Raw genomic sequence first — 19,730 nt, forward strand, 5'->3', positions numbered from 1 at the left:
TATACAAATACATAAATATGGAGTAAATACTGGCCAGGACTAAAGTGAATACAATTGCCTATGATAGCTATAATGACAGCATGTCTCAGTGAAATAATCAGATTTCCCTCACTGGTAAATTTCTTCACCTTGGTTGCTTTTATTACACAAAAAGCATGTAATTCAATATATTCCTCAACTTGGTATTATCAAAGTTTGACATTAGTCCGCCACTCTCAAGAAAAACTGATCTGGAACTGCGATGACGAATTTGCATCCGTTCAGCCATAGAGAGACAGAATAATGCTTTAAATCAATCAGTCGTTCAATAGTTCATCACAGGACAAGAAAAATAATATGCATGACTGAATGCATGAGCAGGTTGTGAATTATTGTGCTCATATAGTTATTTGTCTGATATAATTATCCAAGAGCGCGCTGCTCATTACACTTGTTTTTTGTTTTCTATTTAACAGAATAGCCATATCATCTAGGAAACCACAGGGCTTTGCTTGTGATTTATATTTGCAGTTATTGTGATCTCTATTTAAACTTTGAAGAACAATCACACCCCAGTCTGTGCAGTATCCATTGCATTTGCATCATTGCATTTAGTGACCTTCTTTAAGGTTGCTTGGAAATGATCTTCCCGTCATTAGGAAGGATGTGATGCTCTTCCTGAATCATCTTAATCATCTAACATTTGCTTTGCCTTTGTCTCATATTGTTTTATTCATTGGAAAAAGTAGGCTATTGCCCTTTGAGCAATGTTAATGTTACTGGTTTGTTTTTTGTTTGCTTGTTTTCACTGTCCATGATAATTGATTTACTGCTTTGAGTGAAACACACACGAAGGGTACACAAAAGGTACCGCGTATTATGTTTTTACTTACACAGAGAAGTCAACATTAGTGTTATGGCAGAGGGGAAAGTTTGGATTAACACACAATAGGCTATTTAACGGTTTTACGCTTTCACCAATTGGGCTTTCATTTTGAAACATCTCACCGGAAGTCTTGCTATACTTCCTAACTACCTTGACAGGTGTAGGGGTCAACATGCTATGCATTTAATACAATCCGGCTGCCAGTACGCTGCTGGCGGTGCCACACGGCAGTTGTTTCCCTCGGCTGACGTTATCCGTCCTCACGATGTCGGTGATAATGTGGTCGGTGCAGCCGTGTCGAGCGCGTGCCTCTGATCCTTATGGCAGATCGATCATGTAGGCTAGATCAATCGCATGTGCACAGAGGGAAGTTTACCTCCAGTGACCTGAGGGTAGAGGCGGATAATTGCACGGCTGTACACGTTGTACGGTAAGTGGCTTTGCATTTTCGGTGGATCATAAGGATGCAGGAGAGGATGTGCAAATATTAACATGATTTATAGCAGTTATTGCAGTATGTAGGCTACATTTATATTTTGTTTTGGTTAAATGTCTAAAATCCGAATTGGATATATATTTTTATCTATATATTAACCCATTTAAGAAACTTTGATGGGACATAAAGCAGTAGCCCATGTGCAGGGCAGTTCTGATACTCTGATATTCATTAAATAAATTTGGCTGTACTTTGGAATACGTTTCAAAGCACTTAAAATGGACCAAAAAATGTATTATTCTGATTTAATTGAGTTGCATTTTGTCTGTTCTGTGATTGTCTATAGAATAAACATATATATTACAGTGCAGGTCCTATACATTGCATGCAGTGTGAGAACAATAGATGCTTGAAGCGGTGAGGGGAGTCTACGTTTAGCAGACTACCTCTCACCACATGTTGATTTTGAGAGTCATTAGCTGCTGGCACACTTGATGAGTAAACCTGTTCTCTGTGGTTCCTTATGTTCATGCAGGGTTAGTGGCAGCTGGCAGAATGACTGTGCACCCCTGTCTGTTCATAATAACACCACTAATCTAATCAAAGCACTGCTGAGGTCTGACCTGAGGGCTCCTTTATCAACCTGGTTTAGGAACATTTGTCTAAAGTTAGGTATGTGCAGAATTGTACAACTTTAAAGGCAAGCTGCTGCTCATATTGTAATATATGTTGTGACCAAATATCTTTTTATAAAACTTATTTTGATATTTGGAGATGTACCAGGGAAGCTAAATTGAAAAACCAAAGACTAAGTGATGGTTGATTTTATCATTCAGACATTGCCTCAGCCAGACATTGCCTCTGTCCTCTGATTTAATTTTAGTTCCCATTGTCAGTCAGAGGCAGCGCTCTGAGCCTCCCCAGCTGCTGGTTACATAATGTCAGCCGAGGACGGCCACAGTTTAGTGAGCAGCGAGGGAAACTCAGGCGGAATTGAGCACAGAAAATACTGAAGGAGGCCAGATTACAGCATTACATAAGGGATGTTTTCCTTCCACTAGGCTGGGATGATGCAGATGATGGTGGTCCAGAAATAGGTCTGAGTGAAGGAAGATGGGGTGCTGCACACACTATATTTACCAGTGGAGGAGAACACAGACAAGCCTGGTAATGCACAGTGAGGGTACGGCTCTGACAATCAGTTTATAGAGAGAAATACTTGCATTTCATGTAGCACAGCTTGACCTTTGTTGCTAATATCCTGTGGTAAACGTGCCTGGTAATCTTCATTGTGTACAGTGGAGCACACAATGGGCACCAGACAATATTACATTCAAGGACATATCAGTCTAATATTTTTTTAGAGAGGTGGAGGGGAAATGTCTGATTGCTTTCCTTCTGGTTTACCACATCAGCAAAGTGCACTGTGGCATTACATGGCTCATTAGGTTGCATCACTCTGTTTTAGATCTGTGATTGTGAATGTCTGTACGGGCAGACATACTTAAAACATAGGTAGATATGGATGCCGACTGTCTCTAAAAATGCAGGTGTTGAAGTGGAAGGACAGTCTAACTTGTTAATTTCCAAATTCAGTGCTATTTAATAGAATGCTAAAACCATCATAAGCTTTCCCAGTGTGAATGAAACTGGAAGTGGATGGAGGATGAAGTGGATTGTAATTAAATATTATGCAATGCAACTGGAGATAAACACGAATGCTAAGCTTTTCTTATTTTCATATTATATTTACAACACTACACACTGATTTTGCAACATATGGCAGCTGTATAATGGCAGTGATATATGATGCATGCTGGTATGAGTCGGCACTGACAACTTTCATTCATCACATGTGATTCAAATCATCTCTGTATCACAGGGCAGAAAATCCATGTCACATTTTTCAAGATGGGTTGAAAGTTGGAAGTGTGTTGCAGTCCTGGCCACATCGCCGTGTTTTAAAGCAGATGTTTTGCAGCAAATGTACCCATATTGTGCACTGATCTTGCACTCCGTGTGATTTAATGATGATTTGTCGCTTAATATCAGTGTTTATACAAATCAGATGTTGAATGCAGAAGAAGAAAGAGACAGCTTACTTCTGTGCTGGCCTTATTCAGTTGTTAGAAAGCTACCTTTTTGGCTATTACCAAATTTAAAATGGTATTTTCCTCATTAATTGCAGACTTAATGAACATGGAGATGAAGTTAGAGATATGTAGTCTACAAAAGATTGTAAAAGCAAAATACTTCTAGCAGCCCACATTTTTTGAATTAACTTAGTCCCTCCAAATTTGTAAAGATGCTGTTATGTTTAAGTATTTTCTTACTAAGGTTTGAAGAGTCCAATGTCAATGTGATCAATTAATAGTTTGTTAAACATTATTAGTAGTTTTGCTAAATACCTGTTCTGATTTACCTAAACCAACTGATGCCAAGCTGCAAGAAAGCATGTGATGAATTTCCCCATCATAAGTTTTTGGAAAAAGGCAGTTTAATTAAATTCTTCAGCTTTGCAAACATCTACTTTTAATATCTCCTTGTGGTAAACATGTGATGGAAATTGTGTTATGTGTGGGTTTGCTTTGCATAAAATTAATTAAACCACATGATGATATGTTGTGAAAGATAACCACACAAGTCAAATGAAAGCTCTGCATATTGAGATATTTGTTTGTCTAAAATAACAATGTTATCCTTTGGATTATACTGTAGAAAAACTCTTTATACATATAGTGCTTGAGGGAGCCGCAGCAGCTCTAAAGGAACTGTGAGCTGCATCCTAATAAACTGAGATGGCAGACTGCAGTGGGAGCTGTGAAAACCAGACATAACACAAACATCACAATTACATAATCCCCAAATTTGCAATCAATTCTGAAATTCAATAATGTACCTCTAAAAGTTAAACAATAAAATCTTCATTAGTTATAAGCTACTATTTATGAAATATTTATAAACAAATGTCATGGATGGTTTTTAAACCATATTACCTCACTCCTCTGTTTTTCGCTCCACTACATAATCAAAACAAATTATCGGAATATAATTTCTTATTTAGGAAATGGTGACAGTTATCAGAGGAAAAGAAACGTCTTTTTCATCTGACAATTACATTAACAGCCTCAACTAAAGCTGTAACACAGTTAAGTGATATCCAGTTATGCAGTGCTGTCAGATGATGGAAAATAATGTAATCAGACTGAAAATCTATCCACATGTATAGATATTAGCCTTGAATTTCTATGGAAATTGAAAGTCCTCCTCAGGATCAACGAGGGTCATCTTAGATAAGAGATTCCTAGAACGTGAGCTGACGCTGAAATCTTTGCTTGTGACACTGAATGAAATATTATAATATGTAAAACCCAGCAGCAGCATAGGGTCCACTTACAGTATATAACATGGCTAAGGAAAATCTTGACAAAAGGAACTTTCACTCAAGCATGATTGATGTTGTTCGTTTTGCATCTTGTTGCCAGCAGAAATGATTTATGTGTTGACCTTTTCCTTCTGCGTTACCAGAAAAACAATTTGACACGGCTGCTGTGGAAATGAACCTGCTGAGTGCTCTGTGAGATGGGGACTGGCTCCTTGCTGTTACCTTGTTAGTTAATTTATGATCCCTGCTCTGGTTTTTTTCACAGTTACAGACAATTCATGACAAATTAAACCTGATGACTTTTATTCATAGTGCTTAACACCAGTCCGTCCTCGTGGAGGACTGCAGGGTGGATGTGAGAAGGCTGCCTGATTGTGACCGCAGCTGGTACTTCAATTACAAAGTGGTGGGTTTGGTGTTAAATTACCGCTGCTGGCTGACAGATGTGTTGAGTGTATCTGCTGATTAAGGTTTCCAGCTGACCTTGTTGGACTTTAACAAGCATGTAGAGAGGAACACCACTGCACTGTTCCCTTCAGGGGGTCCACATTGCTATTTTTTTTATTTTCCTAATGAAACAGAGTAACTATTAGATGGATTTATCATTTGTAAATAAGAACAGAGATGTGTTTGTCCTTGCAGACATGATACTGTGAGGCCGTTGCATGAGGCAGCCTGGATGAACATGATGGAGGAGGCTGCCAGTCAGCTCGAGAGAGATCATGTGCACAGTGTCTATGACAAGATTGCTCCATATTTCAACGACAGCCGCTATAAAGCCTGGCCGAAGGTACGACAGTTCCTGCTGGACTTGCAGCCGGGGAGCCTCGTCGCTGACATTGGTGGGTGTCACCTCCAGCAGTGATGTAATCATGGCAATCCCATGACACTTGATCATTAATACGTAGTTTGTGCTTTTTTATATTGTTTTTTTGGAAACACAATAAGTAATTGTAAAAATTGTCTTCCCTTAAGGAGAGGAAGGGAGTATTTTAGATCTAATCAGACCTCTTATCATTCCTAATCAGTCACAAGTGTTGTAGCTGACTGTTTTGTCCTTGGCAGGCTGTGGCAATGGCAAGTATCTCCACATCAACAAGGAGGTGTTCAAGCTGGGGTGCGATGTTTGTCGCCCCCTGGTGGACTTTGCCTGGAGCCAAGGACACGAGGTCCAGATGTGCGACGGGCTGCATTTGCCTTACAGAGACGGCTGCTTCGACGCTGTGCTCTCTATTGCAGGTAATGGACAAACACACACAGTTTACGGGAGGTTAGGATGTTGCTGATTCCTCCCACTCAGTAACAAATCGCTGCCTTCATATGCTTGAAGCTCAACTGCAGCTGCCATTTGACTCAAATTAAATGAACTCATAATAATGATAAACATCAGTTTACCACAAGCTTCTGTTGCCTAGCCAACAGTGGGAAATAATTAATGTGTCCTCCAACAAGAGTGTAATTAGGAGCAAAGACGACAGCAGACACCCACTCTATTAATTTTATGTTTTATGCCACAGTGTACATACAGTAATGTGTTTTGTTGATGCAAGTGCTGAATGTGACTCATCATAATTAAATAAATTCCTACTCATCATCCCACTTTATTCTGACAAATTAATGTTTTTGTCACAGTCATCCATCATTTGTCCACCAAAGAGCGTCGCATTCGAGCAGTAAAGGAGATGGCTCGCACCCTGCGAGTGGGTGGACGCATCATGATCTACGTGTGGGCCATGGAGCAGAAACGTCGGAAATTTGAGAAACAGGACATCTTCGTTCCCTGGAACCCCAACCCTCATTCCCCCTCCGGCTTCAACAGGGAGCACGCCAAACCCAGACGGAGGGCCGCAGCTCTGAGCGTGAGCGAAGCCATAGACAACACTGACAAGCACAGGAAGGTTAGAAGCACATCCTCCGTGGCAGACGAAGAAGATCTGACCTGCGCCATGCCACAGCAGAGGACACAGAGACTGTGGTTCTTCTCCAGGTCTCTGGATTCTGTGTTCGACTTTGGAAGCTTAGCCATCTCCCGGTCGTCCTCCAGAGACCTGAGCACTTTATCTTCACCCACAGGTGAAAACGAGGGGAACAAGGCCAGCCAGCGTGGGAGAGGACGGGGCCTCATCAAGCAGGTCTCGAGCTTCTTTTCCCCGCCGTCTGTGATTGGATCAGAGGAGGACGTCTTTGACTCGGTCACAGACCTGCACAAGGGACAAAATGATCCTGGAGGCAACAACAACGGCACAGAAAACCAGAGTGTCTCAGTATCTTTAGCCCAGGAGTGTGGCTCTTTGGCCCTGCCAGATCTGGTCCCTTTCCAGAAGGAGCACCTGAAGCAGTCTGGAGATGAAAGTGAAGGAGGGCCGCAAGGAAAAGAGCAGCAGGAAAGCACAAGCAGTCCTCAGGGGAGCGAGGGGCATGTGGAGGGCTCCTGCCTGAGGTACTATCACGTCTTCAGGGAGGGAGAACTGGCAGAGCTGATAGAGAATCATGTTGAAGAGCTTCATGTCAAACACACTTACTTTGATCATGCCAACTGGTGTGTGGTGGCGGAGAAAGTTCAGTTATGGAGAATATGATTTTAACTTTATTTTATTTATTTTATCACCTCTGCCTCAAGTTTTAGCACTGAATCACACATTTGATGATTTATGAAATTCGTGCAACTGAAAATATACAGATGTAGCCATTGTTGAAGGTACACTAAACACTAAACTGTTCTCTACTTAACAGTTTGGAAATTACATTTTTTTTATTCCCTTTTTAAGTTTGTGGTGGTCTTGGAACCAGCTGTGTGACAGACCCATCCATATCTAGCATTAACTACTATTTTAGATGGTTACACTGTAATGGTTTTGCAACAGCAGTGGAGGATGCACAGAGGATGGCGGGATTCAACAATGGCTATCACTGTATACTGTACCACGTTTTTAAAGTATTTATTCTATTTGAATACATGAAACCAACAAGCAGTATCCAGATTTCCATTTTGTGTTCTCTTTTAGTGTCAAGAATTTTATTATCAAACCACCGCGAGCTCCAGTGCTGCTAATGATTTTTTAACTCTTTTAAAAGAGCTTTACTGCAGGGGAAATGTTAAGAAATGCACTGTTTTTCTCTTTGGACTTTTAATATTAGCCAAAGACGAATTTGTGAGACTACAGTATACTCTTCCATCTGCTCTTAAATGTTTTAATGCATTGATTACTTTATTCTTTGTGTCTGCCTGTTTTATAATTGCACATTTCTTAACTCCAAATATGAGGAGCTAAGCTTGCAGCAAGTCTCTGTTATGGACTTCTTGGTGGGACTTTCTGTAAACTGCTCATATGTAATCTATCATAACACTATAATAAGAAGAGCTCAAAGTTGTGCAGAATATCTTCCAAAACATTTGTGCATTTGCTTGCTGTGTTTTGTTGTTTGTTTCAAAAAACATGTTACCAGTGTGTGTGTGTGTGTGTTTGTGCTTGATGTTTGTAATAGTTGTATACTGTCTTGTGTTGAAGTAACAAACTGAGCTATTCAACTGTGTTTCAGCAAATCAACTGCCTCATATATTGTGAATAAACATTGCACTGTACCACATATGTCGCTGCTTGATGTCAGTGAATGACACAAAATAAGTGAAACTTGAAACATACTGGTTATCTGTACAGCTTGTGCCAAGGATGGCGCATATCCTTATCAGTACAGTATGTGTGGACCAACAGTTTGTTCTGAAGTGACACTGGTACCTTAATGTCTTATGTGATCTGATGTAAATACTTTTGAGTTTCAATTTGTTTTCCCTATTAAATATTTTTGTTCATGAGTGTTGTTGTGTTGCATTTGCTATCCTGAATGATACCTGTAATTATGTGGTAGATCTTCATTCAGTGACAACCACAAATTGTATAGTTCAATAACAGAATATTTAATAGTGAGACAGTTGCTACTATAGAAGTACTGATACAGTATCTTGATGGGGTAAACAGCAAGTTGAACATCTTCTTAAATCACAACATACCAGCAGATTAAAAATATTCTAAAATATTCTGAGCAGATGGTGGAATCTGTAAGAAATCCATTGACTCAAATTTCTTTTTTTCATAATTCTTGATAAAAATGTACAGCTGCTGCATCTACAAATATCAATATTGGCGGCGTCTCCTGAAGATCAAGTATCAGTTAAGCTTTGAGGGTCCTCTTGATTTAGGTCATAAAGGTTTTACATTCCACACTCCCTCCAAACCTGAAATATGAAAAATATGAACGCAATATCCACTCATGTTCAATGAAACTGTTTATAACATTTTGTACACTGTTTAAGTCAATTATTCTGTATTGAAAAGGGGTCATCCAATCTGATTATGTGTCCTGTACCTGAGTTGCTGCTCTGTGGACGATGGAGTGTCTGAGGGCCAGTTTGTCAATGTCTCTCGAGTATCCTCCTCCAATAACAGCAGCGACAGGAACACCTCTGCTCACCACAGTCTTCATCACGTACAGATCTCTCTGATACAGCCCTAGGAGATACTCACAAGTCATTCAAAAAAAGTCTAGAAATTATTTGTAGGGGGGAGATACTTCGGTGTTAAAGTTATCACTCACCCTGGTCTGTCAGACGGAGCCTCCCAAGTTCATCTTCCCAATGAGGGTCGACACCTGCGTCATACAGAACCAGGTCTGGACGAAAAGTCTCCAGCAGACAGGGAAGGTGGGCCTCCACTATAGAGAACATCATCAGACATGCAAGTCAGTTCATGGAAACAAACTCCTAATTCAAATTACTGGTAACATACTACTAATTACAATAGTGTCATGTTATGATTTTCATTTAGCTTGTTCATTTCCAGCCTCTTTTGAAACCAGCAAATAGACAACAGAAATGTCTAAAACACTTTGACAAATTCAAAATGTTTAGGACTCAAATTGAGATTTTGTGACTTGACTGCAACACTATTTGGATCTAAACTTTGAAAATATATTACATGTATCATTATGGCCTTAACATGCCTGTGGAGAGGAACTCCTTGTCTTCCAGCCCATCCTCCACACTGACATCAAGGTCGCTCTGTTGTTTACGGAGGGGAAAATTTTTCCCACAGTGCACAGAGAATGTAAACACACACGGCTCCTCTTTAAAAATGAAAGCAGTGCCGTCGCCCTGTTGGATGCAAAAGATGGGAGTTTTACTAATGAAAGACAAATGCTGTGCATCTGACATAGTGGTATAACCTCACATCATTAAAAGTAGCAGAGACAAGTTAGCGTTACCTGATGCACATCTAGATCCACAATCAGAACCTTCCTTTTGGGCGAGGAGATGCCCATTAGGTATTTGGCTGCAACTGCTAAGTCATTGAGGAGACAAAACCCTGAGCCATAGCTTGGAAAAGCATGATGGGTTCCTCCTGCTGTACTGCAGGCCATACCCCTCTGCAGAGCTACTTCAGCAGCTAGAACAGTCCCACCTGTCAACAAGAGAGAGGGTGAACAGCATGTAGTGTGATCTTTCCAGGCCATTCGGCTGTTAAATCATCAAGAGACTTCGGATGTTCCTCCCACCTGTTTCATATCGGCAGCGTCTCACTATGCCTTCACTCCAGGGGAAACCTGTCCTCCTTTGTTCTTGCTCGTTAATTGTCCCATTTATGAAGTTGTTCAAGTAGTCCTCAGTGTGAACGCAGCTGAGCAAATCTTTAGAGGCAATTTCAGGGACCCACACCTACTGTGAAGAAGGAAATTCACATTAACAGGAAAATGTGAGAAAATGCCTTACAGTTGTACTACTACAAAAAAAACATTAGTCCTGCAATAAGGTTTTTTAACTACCAATTAATCTATCAGTATTATTTGTTATTGATTAATCACTTATTCGTCTATAAAATGACTAAATCTGCCCAAAAAAAATGTAAATGTAAGCAGGACATCTTTCAATGTTGTGTCCTACCAACAGTCCATAACCAAATGATGTGATATAAAACCAGAGCAAAGAACCATTTTCATTAATAACTTGTCAAAATTGTTGTCGATTCATTTTTCATTAGTTGAGTTTGATATTGGTGACATTTCAGCACTAAACAATAATAGTTTTCATCACAATTGTATTTTCATGTTGAAAATATCCATGAGTCCCTCACCTGTTTCTCTGTAATGACTTGATCCTTGATTAAAAAGTGTAAAACCCGGGGAAACTTGCCCATGGGGAACCTGTGGGTGGGTGAGAGCTCACACACATACTTGCTGTGATGAACTATTGGAAGTCCGCTGGATTCATGTCTTACCTGCGAGGCGAAAAGGTTCACTGTAAGGTCAGTTTTAATGCAATGCATTGTGTTTATAATGTTCTGTAAAATGTATGTAATCAAGAAGTTCTTACTAGTTCAGCATGGAAACGTCTGCAGGAGGCGAAAGCTGCACCGACGTTTATGCGAGGTTTTATAGAAAAGATTTGTTTTATGCAGCTCATTTCTCCTGACTGCCGTTAATCCTAAATGGCTCGTTTGCATAAGGCAGGGAAAGTGTTGTGCAGATTTATGTTATGAAACGAGACTGCACGACAATAAACGTGCCGAAGGTGTCCTGTTTGTTGACGGATGTTTGACTGTGTTTGTCCTTTCTGATACTGCCATCTTCTGTCATGGAGTGAAAATAACACACAGTGTGATTGTTACATGGTTGATTACCACCATCTACTGATTTGGAGTGAATACTGCAGATGTACAGCATGATGGTCACAAAGCTCATCAGACTGACCCAGATATTTTATGCTTTTATCTCCTCATGAATACATCAGATGTTTCCTTGTACTATATTAAGTGGTTTTTAATAAAAAAAAACATAATACCATTTGTGATCTTTGTAATATAAATTACCACCAACAGGCTCTCAAAATGTATTCTCACTGAAGGCACTGAAATATGCTTTTTTAAAATCTTAATGTTATAGGTAAACAACATATTCAATCAATACTACAATAATCAATACAATGCAATAATAATCCTGAGTATGAAAAGCATCATCTGAACTTGAACTGGTCTATGGCATAAAATCTTGGCACTGGAATTGCATCATCAAATGTAAATGTTAGTGTCTTTAGTGCATCAATTTTTATTTAATATACTGTTTTTATTCAAAGCATTTAGACTTACTTCTATCTGTGCTTTCTGTTCCAAAACATTTCTCACTGAAACATTTGGGACAGTGAGATTTAAAGTTCTTGAGCCTGTGCAAGTGATGCAATAATTGGTAACTAATAATACAAGAATAGAGACTAGTACATCTATCACTGCGTGCAATAAGCATTCTGATCTATTTCAGAATATAGTTTATATTTTTTTGAGTGAGCAAAACACTCAGATTCAAATCCTTTTATCATATATAAAATAGACTATACATTTTGTATATAGTTAATTGAATGCAGCCTCCACTCTGTTAACAGAAAAAGAATACCTTGGAGTCCATCCTATCATATCATATCTGATGACAATCTTTCTGCATGCATACTGATTTCTCATACTGAAGTCAGGATGAGTGGAGGCCCCATGCAAATGAGGTGAATTTATGATTCATGAGGCTCTTTTCATTCTGCTCTCTGTCTATTTTTTCCTCTTTATTCATCAAATGATCAAAGCTCCTTTTACTTTTAGAGCTTTCAACTTTCCACCCATGACCAATTGCTCATCCTTTTCTAGTGCATTTACATATAACTATGGGAGTAGTTGTTTTTCTCTGCATTCACCAGTGTGTCTGCACCCTGACCATCTTTATCCACTCCTCCTCTGCAGCCTTCACAGTCAAAGTGTGCTGTGGCTGAAGTGGTTAATCACAATGGCAGAGGATCATTTATGGTGACACACTGAAATCGTGTCAGACTCAGAGCCTGAGAGATTTACTGTCTTAACTCCCACGTGTTACAGTTTAATGTGATAGAGGACTCTGTGGAAGGGTAAATGAAGTGGTGCTTATAATTCTCTTGCATTTTACAATGTCCAGAAAATTTTCAATATTTGCATTTTCACATATTGGTGCTTTTTAGTTTTTTAGAGTTTCTATAGCTTGAAAACGCCATAGTTTCCTTATCACTGTACTAAATGGCATTTGATTAGCTACTTTTGTGTCTGGTTTTGCCTCTCCATCTGTCTCTGTTTTACATTGCTGGCAGGCAGCTCAAGGCACTGTCTGGCGTACTGTCGTCTGTGGGGTTCTCCCATGAGAGTGTGTGTGTGTGCGTGTGTGTGTGTGTGTGTATGAACAGTCTGGTAGATGGGGATTAGTACAGCCCCCACTGGGAGGGGCTAGTGTCCTCACAGCAGATAAGAAAAAAGACGAGAGCGTTGGCCCCAGGTGCAGAGGAGAGATCTCCTCATAATAGAGAGGGGAGATTAGAGAGGTAAAATCAATTACTGACTTCAGCCTTGTTAACGGGCATTTCAAATAGGGAGAGAGGAAGGAGGAGAAGGGACTTTCTTTCCAAATGAAACACTCCAATATATCCTGACAGAAAGATTGTTAGCTTTGTGCAGCAGATAGAGATCATATTAATTCATTAACATTTCTGTTTTGCCTTGGATAAGGTGTTTCTCTAAATTTCCTCTAGTCTTTTTAAAGCACCATACCACTGGTTTTGTACGTTTTAGCTCATTTACTAGAAACCACTTTTACTTTACATCACAGTTAATCATTTTGCAAACCATGCTTCTTATTTTTCTATTGTTCCAGGCATGCATTGGTTTCCATTCATTTCCATACAGTATGAAACTCTTATTAGCAGACTCTTAAAACATATTTGAGTTGTATATTCCATCACAGTGAAGTCTGCATAATTTTTTTGTCAATTTTTTGTTGTGAATTTTACAATTATTTAAAAAGTAATGCAGATTTACTGACTGATGACACAGATCACGCAAGTTTCTAGAATTTGCTAATAGATTTTCATCATTCAGAAATCTGTGAAAACCAATGGCTGCCTGGAACTGCAGTAACAATACATCCAAAAATCATTGCAACTGCAAAGAATGCATTTGAAAATGGTGAAGTATATATGATTTGTAGTAAGAGTTGAAACACCCTGGCGTGGTTCTTTAATATTTTGCACCAGTGAAAGAGAAACCACAGCTGACAGTCAGCTCTGCAGCAGCTCCGTGTCTCATTCCTGGCAAAGACAAAAGAAGAAGCTGACAAGAACAGAGCTTTGATCTGATCTTCTCTTTTCTCAATAGTGTATATTTATAATAGTAGGCTGAATACAGTTTTTCTTTCTCCTAGCATTGTGTTGTCAAAAATTACAGTCAAATGATTTCAGGGATCACCAAGTTGCTTCCTTGCTTTGAAGGTAGTGTTTAAGTTTATTCAACCAAAAAAGCCTCACAGACTTGGCTTGAAGACCTTGCACCACACATTGTCTTTGGTTCACACATAGATGGGATCAATGATTTGCTGTGTTTAACCAAAAGAATAACCCCGTCATCTGTGAATAGCCCTGTCATCTTAGCATGTATTTTCATGTTTCTGAAAGCAGACATGTTTGTTGTCCGACCCCAGTAGCGGGAGTGGGTGGTGTGATGTTTGCATCAGACACTGGATTCAGACAGACCTGTCAATTACACAACATCACAATCACACTGAGCCCATAAACCCCCCGTCCTTCGCCTCCACCTCACAACCCAGAGCGGAAGGAATTCGCTGGTTGATTGCGAGTGCTGGCAGAGCGTGTTGCAGCAGGTGAGGACAAGGGTTGTTGTTGGAGTGAATTAATTTGTAGCTGCTCTTTGTGATGGTGACGGCCTGCTGCCTCGTCCCTCTGAGGCAATCCCCGGTTACGTGAAAGGCCGAGCTGATTCACCTTTCATCCATCCCTGTCCTCCTGTAATCACATACATGCTGGGGAGACAGGCCCTGAAATCTCTGTGCAGTAGTATAATTTACCATCATTTTAGTCTCCCCTCGTTATCCCTGGAACTGACATTTTCTTTTTACTCTCTAGAATCGCTCATTGTTTGGGAATGTCCTCACAGCTGTTAACTAAGTTTTGGCATCTTGTCATGTGGCTGTTGTACAGTAAACAGCGGGTGCTGCCTGCATGTGCTGTCAGAAAGCGATAATGTGTGAGCCAATGAAATACCAAGATTTCATGAAGAGGAGCAAGGCCAAGAATATACAACGACCCAAATATTTGCCAAGCCCCAAAGTGTTTTGTAGATAAAACATTTCCTCACAATTTAACAAATTTACTGTTGCAAGTTGTTTATAAATTGGCTTTCTGTTAAGTTGTGCATGGGAACAATGCTCTTGTGGTGTTTGACATGTGGTTTGATCGTCTGAGGTTATAAAGTTTAGTATTTTATCAGCTGTTCAACTTAGCTTTGAAAGAATTCCGTCATACTATACCAGTGGCCAAATCTGAATAATTTGATGACAACCATTTAATTTGTGTTTCAAAATAAAGTAATAAACCAGCTTTTTCAAGATTTAAGTACACAAGGCAACCTCCACACTAATTATTCAGTCACTGATTTTGCACAAATAACTTGGTAATATCTGGGTCTGTTTTATCAGTAAAAGAAATCTTGTCTTTTCCAACCAATTATCAATCCAGATTAACATATGTTGGCTGCCAAAAGTAATAGCTCTCATGAGGTGTTGGGGAAGTTGGGGGGGGGGTACCACAGATGTTTCATTATGATGTGTGCATCATGGGAGACTTGGGGGATCTTGGACTATTTTATTGGATACATTTAAATTTTTTACATCAGATTTAATACAATAACATGAGGTGACTTTGTCCTCTTTGTATTTATCTGTGACCCATATTATCCAACTTTGTTCTTACACACCAAAGTGCTCAAAAATAAAAACCTCATCAGTCTTGGCTTCATCCTGGATTTTGTCGCCTGCTGAGTGAAAACGTAAATTTCTCATCTCATATGATTGTTACATTTGATTCTCTATAACTGTCCCATTTGAAAAATGTTTCAAACATTTGTTTGTGACAAAAACTAAATATTGAATTTACACCTAAACAACCTCTGACACAATCTGAATAATGGGAACATAAAGGCCATTATCTTTGCGTCCACAACAACTCTGCGATGATTTAATCAGCTCTTAGGATAGAAACAAAGTGACACTGCAGAGAGAAGTGATAATGCAGAACATCTGGTCTGTGGTATTCTGGGAATCCGTATGGGAGTCGAAAAGCTGCCGAGATATTGAGTCAGACTGTGGTATTGCTGGAATGTTTTCTAATGATGTTTACGTTTTTGTATGGTAATCTGCTGGGTAGGTTCAGCTTGGTATGGTTCATGTTACATAAGATTTGCAACAGCATAAAAAAAGTAGATTTGCGTTTACACTTACTATCATTAGATATAAATGCATCATGGTGAGAATGTTATCAGTGTTTCAGGAGCAGACACAATTTTATAATTTTCCATACTGTAGATGTAGTTTAACCCTGTCAGTCTTTAAGGTCTTAACAGACTCTTGCTTGTTCTGTGCCGCAATAACATGTTGCGTTGCTGGCGGGCAAACCTGCGACCGTACAGCCACATGTTTCAGCAACACAGCTGGCTGCCATTCTCTTCCCCTCACTTTAATCTCACTATGCCATGAGAAGACCACAGGCACTTCAGAACGTTTGCCCCGTCTTGGCAGCCGTGTTGATACAGCTGATAAGGGGAAGAGAAGGGAGAGAAGAAGACAGCAAGTGAAATGACAGCGCAGAATGTTTTTCTCCTCATACACTGTAAAACATTCTCAGAAGCCATAAACCATACAGTAACAGTTTTGAATCAAAAAGAAAGTGTCTGGTAACTTAATGCACAAGAATGTATCATTTTTTGTAACTCTGCCTACTTTTATCAGTGAGACATTGAATCTCTTTTTGCCCATATCTGATTATATTTTTTAAAAATGTATTTATTTATCATTTATTTATATTGGTGTGATGTATTAGTGATGCAGTAAACACACCTTACTGATGACTTCCACACGTTCCACTGTTAGTATATAAGTATACAGTATATACTGTATATGATGTTTAAGTCTCTGTTACTTTATCTGTATGTGTAGCAGATTTTTTTTTTGTCAATAACTTTTTTTCTTAAATTATTTTATTTTGGCAGTTAAACAAGTACTCCAAAGATTAATATTGTACTTTCACAATGTTGTGGGTCTTGTGAGAGGCAGATTTAAAAATGAATGGAAATGTTCCCTACATTTCCCATAATGCACATTGTTAGCATCTTTTTGTTAGACCATCCCTGCCTGGTAAATTCTCACATCTTTTAAATTAATGTCAAACTGAAAATTTCATTCAGTTTCAATTCAGTTCTAATTTTTATTTTACATTAATATTACTGAAACATAATGTCTCCAATAGATCCAAAATAAATGTAACACAATTAGGTTAGAGAGTAAAAGATAAACCTTTCAAACATTCCTGTACACTAAAAAAAAATTCATGTTTAGTAAATGTATGTTAATCTAACTATTAATTGATCTGCAGCACTGATGTGTTTTTATGATGATATTTTGTACAGTGTATCAGGCTGCTGTGTGTACTCAAGGGCCATTCTTGAGGGCTGAAATATCTTGCACAAGCTTGAGTCAGTATGTAACTTGTGTCAAACTGTCATATTTTACAAAGTCTAAAACGAGAACAGACCAGAAGAGATTCCAAAGTAGAAACAAATGTGTTTAATAGATTCTAATGATAATTTAATAGTTTATATTTCTAGCCTGGTTTGAGATTAATAATTCATTGAAAAAGTATTTTGTACCCTCAGGTTTTGCAATTCTTTAGTGAATGGGTCATGAACTCTGTCAATTTCAGTCTCTTACACTCTTCCAGCTGAAGTGAATGGTGAAAAGACAGAAATTATCATTCTTATCACTGTAAATCAGTCAAAAACAAACAGCAATATCCTCTTACAATCACATTTGCTTCTTTCTGGAGGGGTTGGCACTGAGCTTCTCCGCCTGCTGAGGATCTGCATCCGAGCCTTGGTATGCCTGCCATCTCTGGCAGTTTGCTTTGGCAGCCAGTCCACATCCCCCCGGTCCTGTCTTGACATAGTTGTCATAGCGGTGATCCGCAGCAGGAAGCCTTGTCTTGTTTCCATTTTTTATAACTACAGTCATATGTAGAGCGCAGCTTTACATATGACTGTAGTTATAAAAGTTACATTTATCATTGATACTGAGGAAAAGTTTTCATTTCAACCAATGAAGAAAACATAATCTCAAAAGGGCACACAGGCCCCAACTTGTTACTTTTAGGACTTTATAGGATAATGCAATTTAAATCTAAATATACTTTGTATATGAATCATGTCAATTTTATTTATATAGCCCCAAAATCAAAAATCACTATTTTGCTTCAAAGGGCTTTACAATCTGTACACCGTTCAGCTGTAGACCCTCAAATCAGATAGGGTATGAATACATTATATTTAGATAATGCTATATCACTAAATACCTGCAAAACCTATAACATTCCCATCAACCTCAGCTGTACTTTGTTTAGTGCTAATAAGCAAATGAAGAGTATGAAACTGGCATAACCTCTCAACTTTAGAGCAAAAGAATCATGGTGGTAACATTCGATCAAACTTGACTGAAGCACAGAGACAGAGTTTGTAATTTGGCCAGTGTGAAGTGACTTTCTTTTATTTCCTCCCTCCTGCTCCAGGTGCAGATTTTGCCTTCTGTCCCCTGCAGAAGCCAAGTCAGTCAGTGTTTTTCTTGCAGTGATACAAACAAGGCTGTTTTTTTCCTTCTTATTTATAGAGCCATGGGCAGACAGGGCCTCCTAGGTTAGCTTGTGAGAACATCCAGCTTTGTTTTAGCCGAACTGTTCTCACTCCCACTGGCCTTGGACTGTTCACCTCCACAGCTCAGATAGACCAGGCAGAGAAAAGGCTGCTTTTCATTGCAGCGCAAGTGCAGCCAGTTGTTCAAGTTGGTGTTTCCCAATTGTTTTTTATACTGAAAGAGTCGACACACGGGACGGACACATTTTCTTTCTGTTCCTGTGTTTCGCTCTTTCTGCCTCGCTACTGCTCTTTTTCTCATTCACATGCACCTGCACACTTCTGTTACCTTCCTCAGACAGAGTAAAGAAGACCACAGCACATTATCTGCCAGTTGCTCCATCAACATGTACACAACCCAGGCAAGAAATTATTATTTAAGATTATTTTGAGAAGATATCTTTTGGTTTTTTCTTTGTTTTAATAAATAAATTGATTTAAAGGAGTTAGAGATGATTCAGATCGAGTTGTGCTACTTACGTTTATGATTAGTTAGCACAAGCTAAACCTCTTGTGTGCCTCCTGTAACCTTTCCATGTACCCATTCAGACAATAGGGGAAATGTAAACACAGATATCCAACAAGGACATCAGGAATGTCACTTACTCTGAACAAAAGATCAGGAAACATTAGGAGTTTGCACACATACCTTATCTCACCGGTCAAACTGTGGATTTAGTACTGTTGCATGGCTGCTGTGTATATTCCCAAATATACAACAGAATATTTCTACCTTTGTCTTTCATGACTTGTTTCTGAATTTTGAAAAATACTGACAATTTCTGCATATTGTTAACATATATGTACAGAAGTCAGTACAGTCTAAAGAGAGACAAGGCGTCATTGATGGGGATCTCCATTTAATAAATGTGTATGTATTTTTACAGCACTGGGTAGAGGCAGAAGATGAACTTGTAAAAACCAAAAAAAGAAAAACAAGAAGCGGTTTGAAACATTGCTGAGAGAGAATGACAGCCACGGGCAGATAGCAGAAGTGTTTTATGAATGTGAGAAGTCACTCAGCACTCATTTTCTCCCCCCTGGCCAGGGGTCAAACTGAGTCCAAGTGTTGATTTGTGGCCGTGGCTTCACCACCTCATTCCTGGTGAGGAGACTGAATGAACAAGTGAATAAACAAATGAATGAACTTCACCGTAGTATACAGTCAAGGACAACTCACAGACCGTGAACTCAGAAATTCTTTCTGCGGCACTCCTGTCGTATCAGGGAGCCCAGGAGCAGCAT

The 19,730-nt window shown here is 39.2% G+C and overlaps 3 protein-coding genes across 9 annotated transcripts in view; 2 read left to right on the forward strand and 1 right to left on the reverse strand.

Annotated features, from left to right (window-relative positions):
- Positions 1-1,012: 1,012 nt before the first annotated feature.
- trmt9b (tRNA methyltransferase 9B) lies at positions 1,013-8,500 on the forward strand. Of its 6 annotated transcripts, none has more exons than XM_044202103.1 (5): positions 1,025-1,295; positions 1,837-2,001; positions 5,329-5,528; positions 5,752-5,925; positions 6,319-8,500. In XM_044202103.1, exons 3-5 carry the CDS (start codon positions 5,366-5,368, stop codon positions 7,263-7,265), a joined length of 1,284 nt encoding a protein of 427 aa, XP_044058038.1. In that variant the 5' UTR covers positions 1,025-1,295; positions 1,837-2,001; positions 5,329-5,365; the 3' UTR covers positions 7,266-8,500. The 6 variants fall into 6 exon arrangements, with proteins under 6 accessions (XP_044058037.1, XP_044058038.1, XP_044058039.1 ...); XM_044202104.1 differs by lacking the exon at positions 1,837-2,001 and adding an exon at positions 2,363-2,484; XM_044202105.1 differs by lacking the exon at positions 1,837-2,001 and adding an exon at positions 2,363-2,468.
- Positions 8,501-8,583: 83 nt separating this feature from the next.
- On the reverse strand, positions 8,584-11,290 carry hdac12 (histone deacetylase 12). 2 transcript variants are annotated; one of them, XM_044202108.1, is made up of 8 exons: positions 11,051-11,290; positions 10,812-10,955; positions 10,237-10,396; positions 9,946-10,142; positions 9,685-9,835; positions 9,280-9,396; positions 9,052-9,194; positions 8,584-8,920 (listed from the first exon to the last, which is right to left on the reverse strand). In XM_044202108.1, exons 1-8 carry the CDS (start codon positions 11,138-11,140, stop codon positions 8,897-8,899), a joined length of 1,026 nt encoding a protein of 341 aa, XP_044058043.1. In that variant the 5' UTR covers positions 11,141-11,290; the 3' UTR covers positions 8,584-8,896. The 2 variants fall into 2 exon arrangements, with proteins under 2 accessions (XP_044058043.1, XP_044058045.1); XM_044202110.1 differs by having other exon boundaries at positions 10,812-10,975; positions 11,051-11,205.
- The window catches only part of stard13b (StAR-related lipid transfer (START) domain containing 13b), a 73,375-nt gene continuing 64,530 nt past the window's right edge, over positions 10,886-19,730 (forward strand). Inside the window, exon 1 of the mRNA XM_044202096.1 lies at positions 10,886-10,982. The gene's annotated coding sequence lies outside the window, so the exon portion shown is untranslated. The remainder of the gene's footprint in view (positions 10,983-19,730) is intronic.

Source organism: Siniperca chuatsi, linkage group LG7, assembly GCF_020085105.1.
Source record: "Siniperca chuatsi isolate FFG_IHB_CAS linkage group LG7, ASM2008510v1, whole genome shotgun sequence".
Classification (NCBI taxonomy): Eukaryota; Metazoa; Chordata; class Actinopteri; order Centrarchiformes; family Sinipercidae; genus Siniperca; species Siniperca chuatsi.

What these genes read in the sequence shown, in the direction of transcription:
- trmt9b (XM_044202102.1), top strand. Translation starts at nt 1,186, where the DNA reads ATGGCAGATCGATCATGTAGGCTAGATCAATCGCATGTGCACAGAGGG. An exon ending in GAGCCTCGTCGCTGACATTG is followed by an intron (nt 5,529 to 5,751) that starts GTGGGTGTCACC and finishes TGTCCTTGGCAG; the next exon opens with GCTGTGGCAATGGCAAGTAT. An exon ending in CGCTGTGCTCTCTATTGCAG is followed by an intron (nt 5,926 to 6,318) that starts GTAATGGACAAA and finishes TTTTTGTCACAG; the next exon opens with TCATCCATCATTTGTCCACC.
- hdac12 (XM_044202108.1), bottom strand. Translation starts at nt 11,140, where the DNA reads ATGAGCTGCATAAAACAAATCTTTTCTATAAAACCTCGCATAAACGTC. An exon ending in TGGATCTAGATGTGCATCAG is followed by an intron (nt 9,836 to 9,945) that starts GTAACGCTAACT and finishes TGCATCCAACAG; the next exon opens with GGCGACGGCACTGCTTTCAT. An exon ending in GCTCCGTCTGACAGACCAGG is followed by an intron (nt 9,195 to 9,279) that starts GTGAGTGATAAC and finishes AGTATCTCCTAG; the next exon opens with GGCTGTATCAGAGAGATCTG.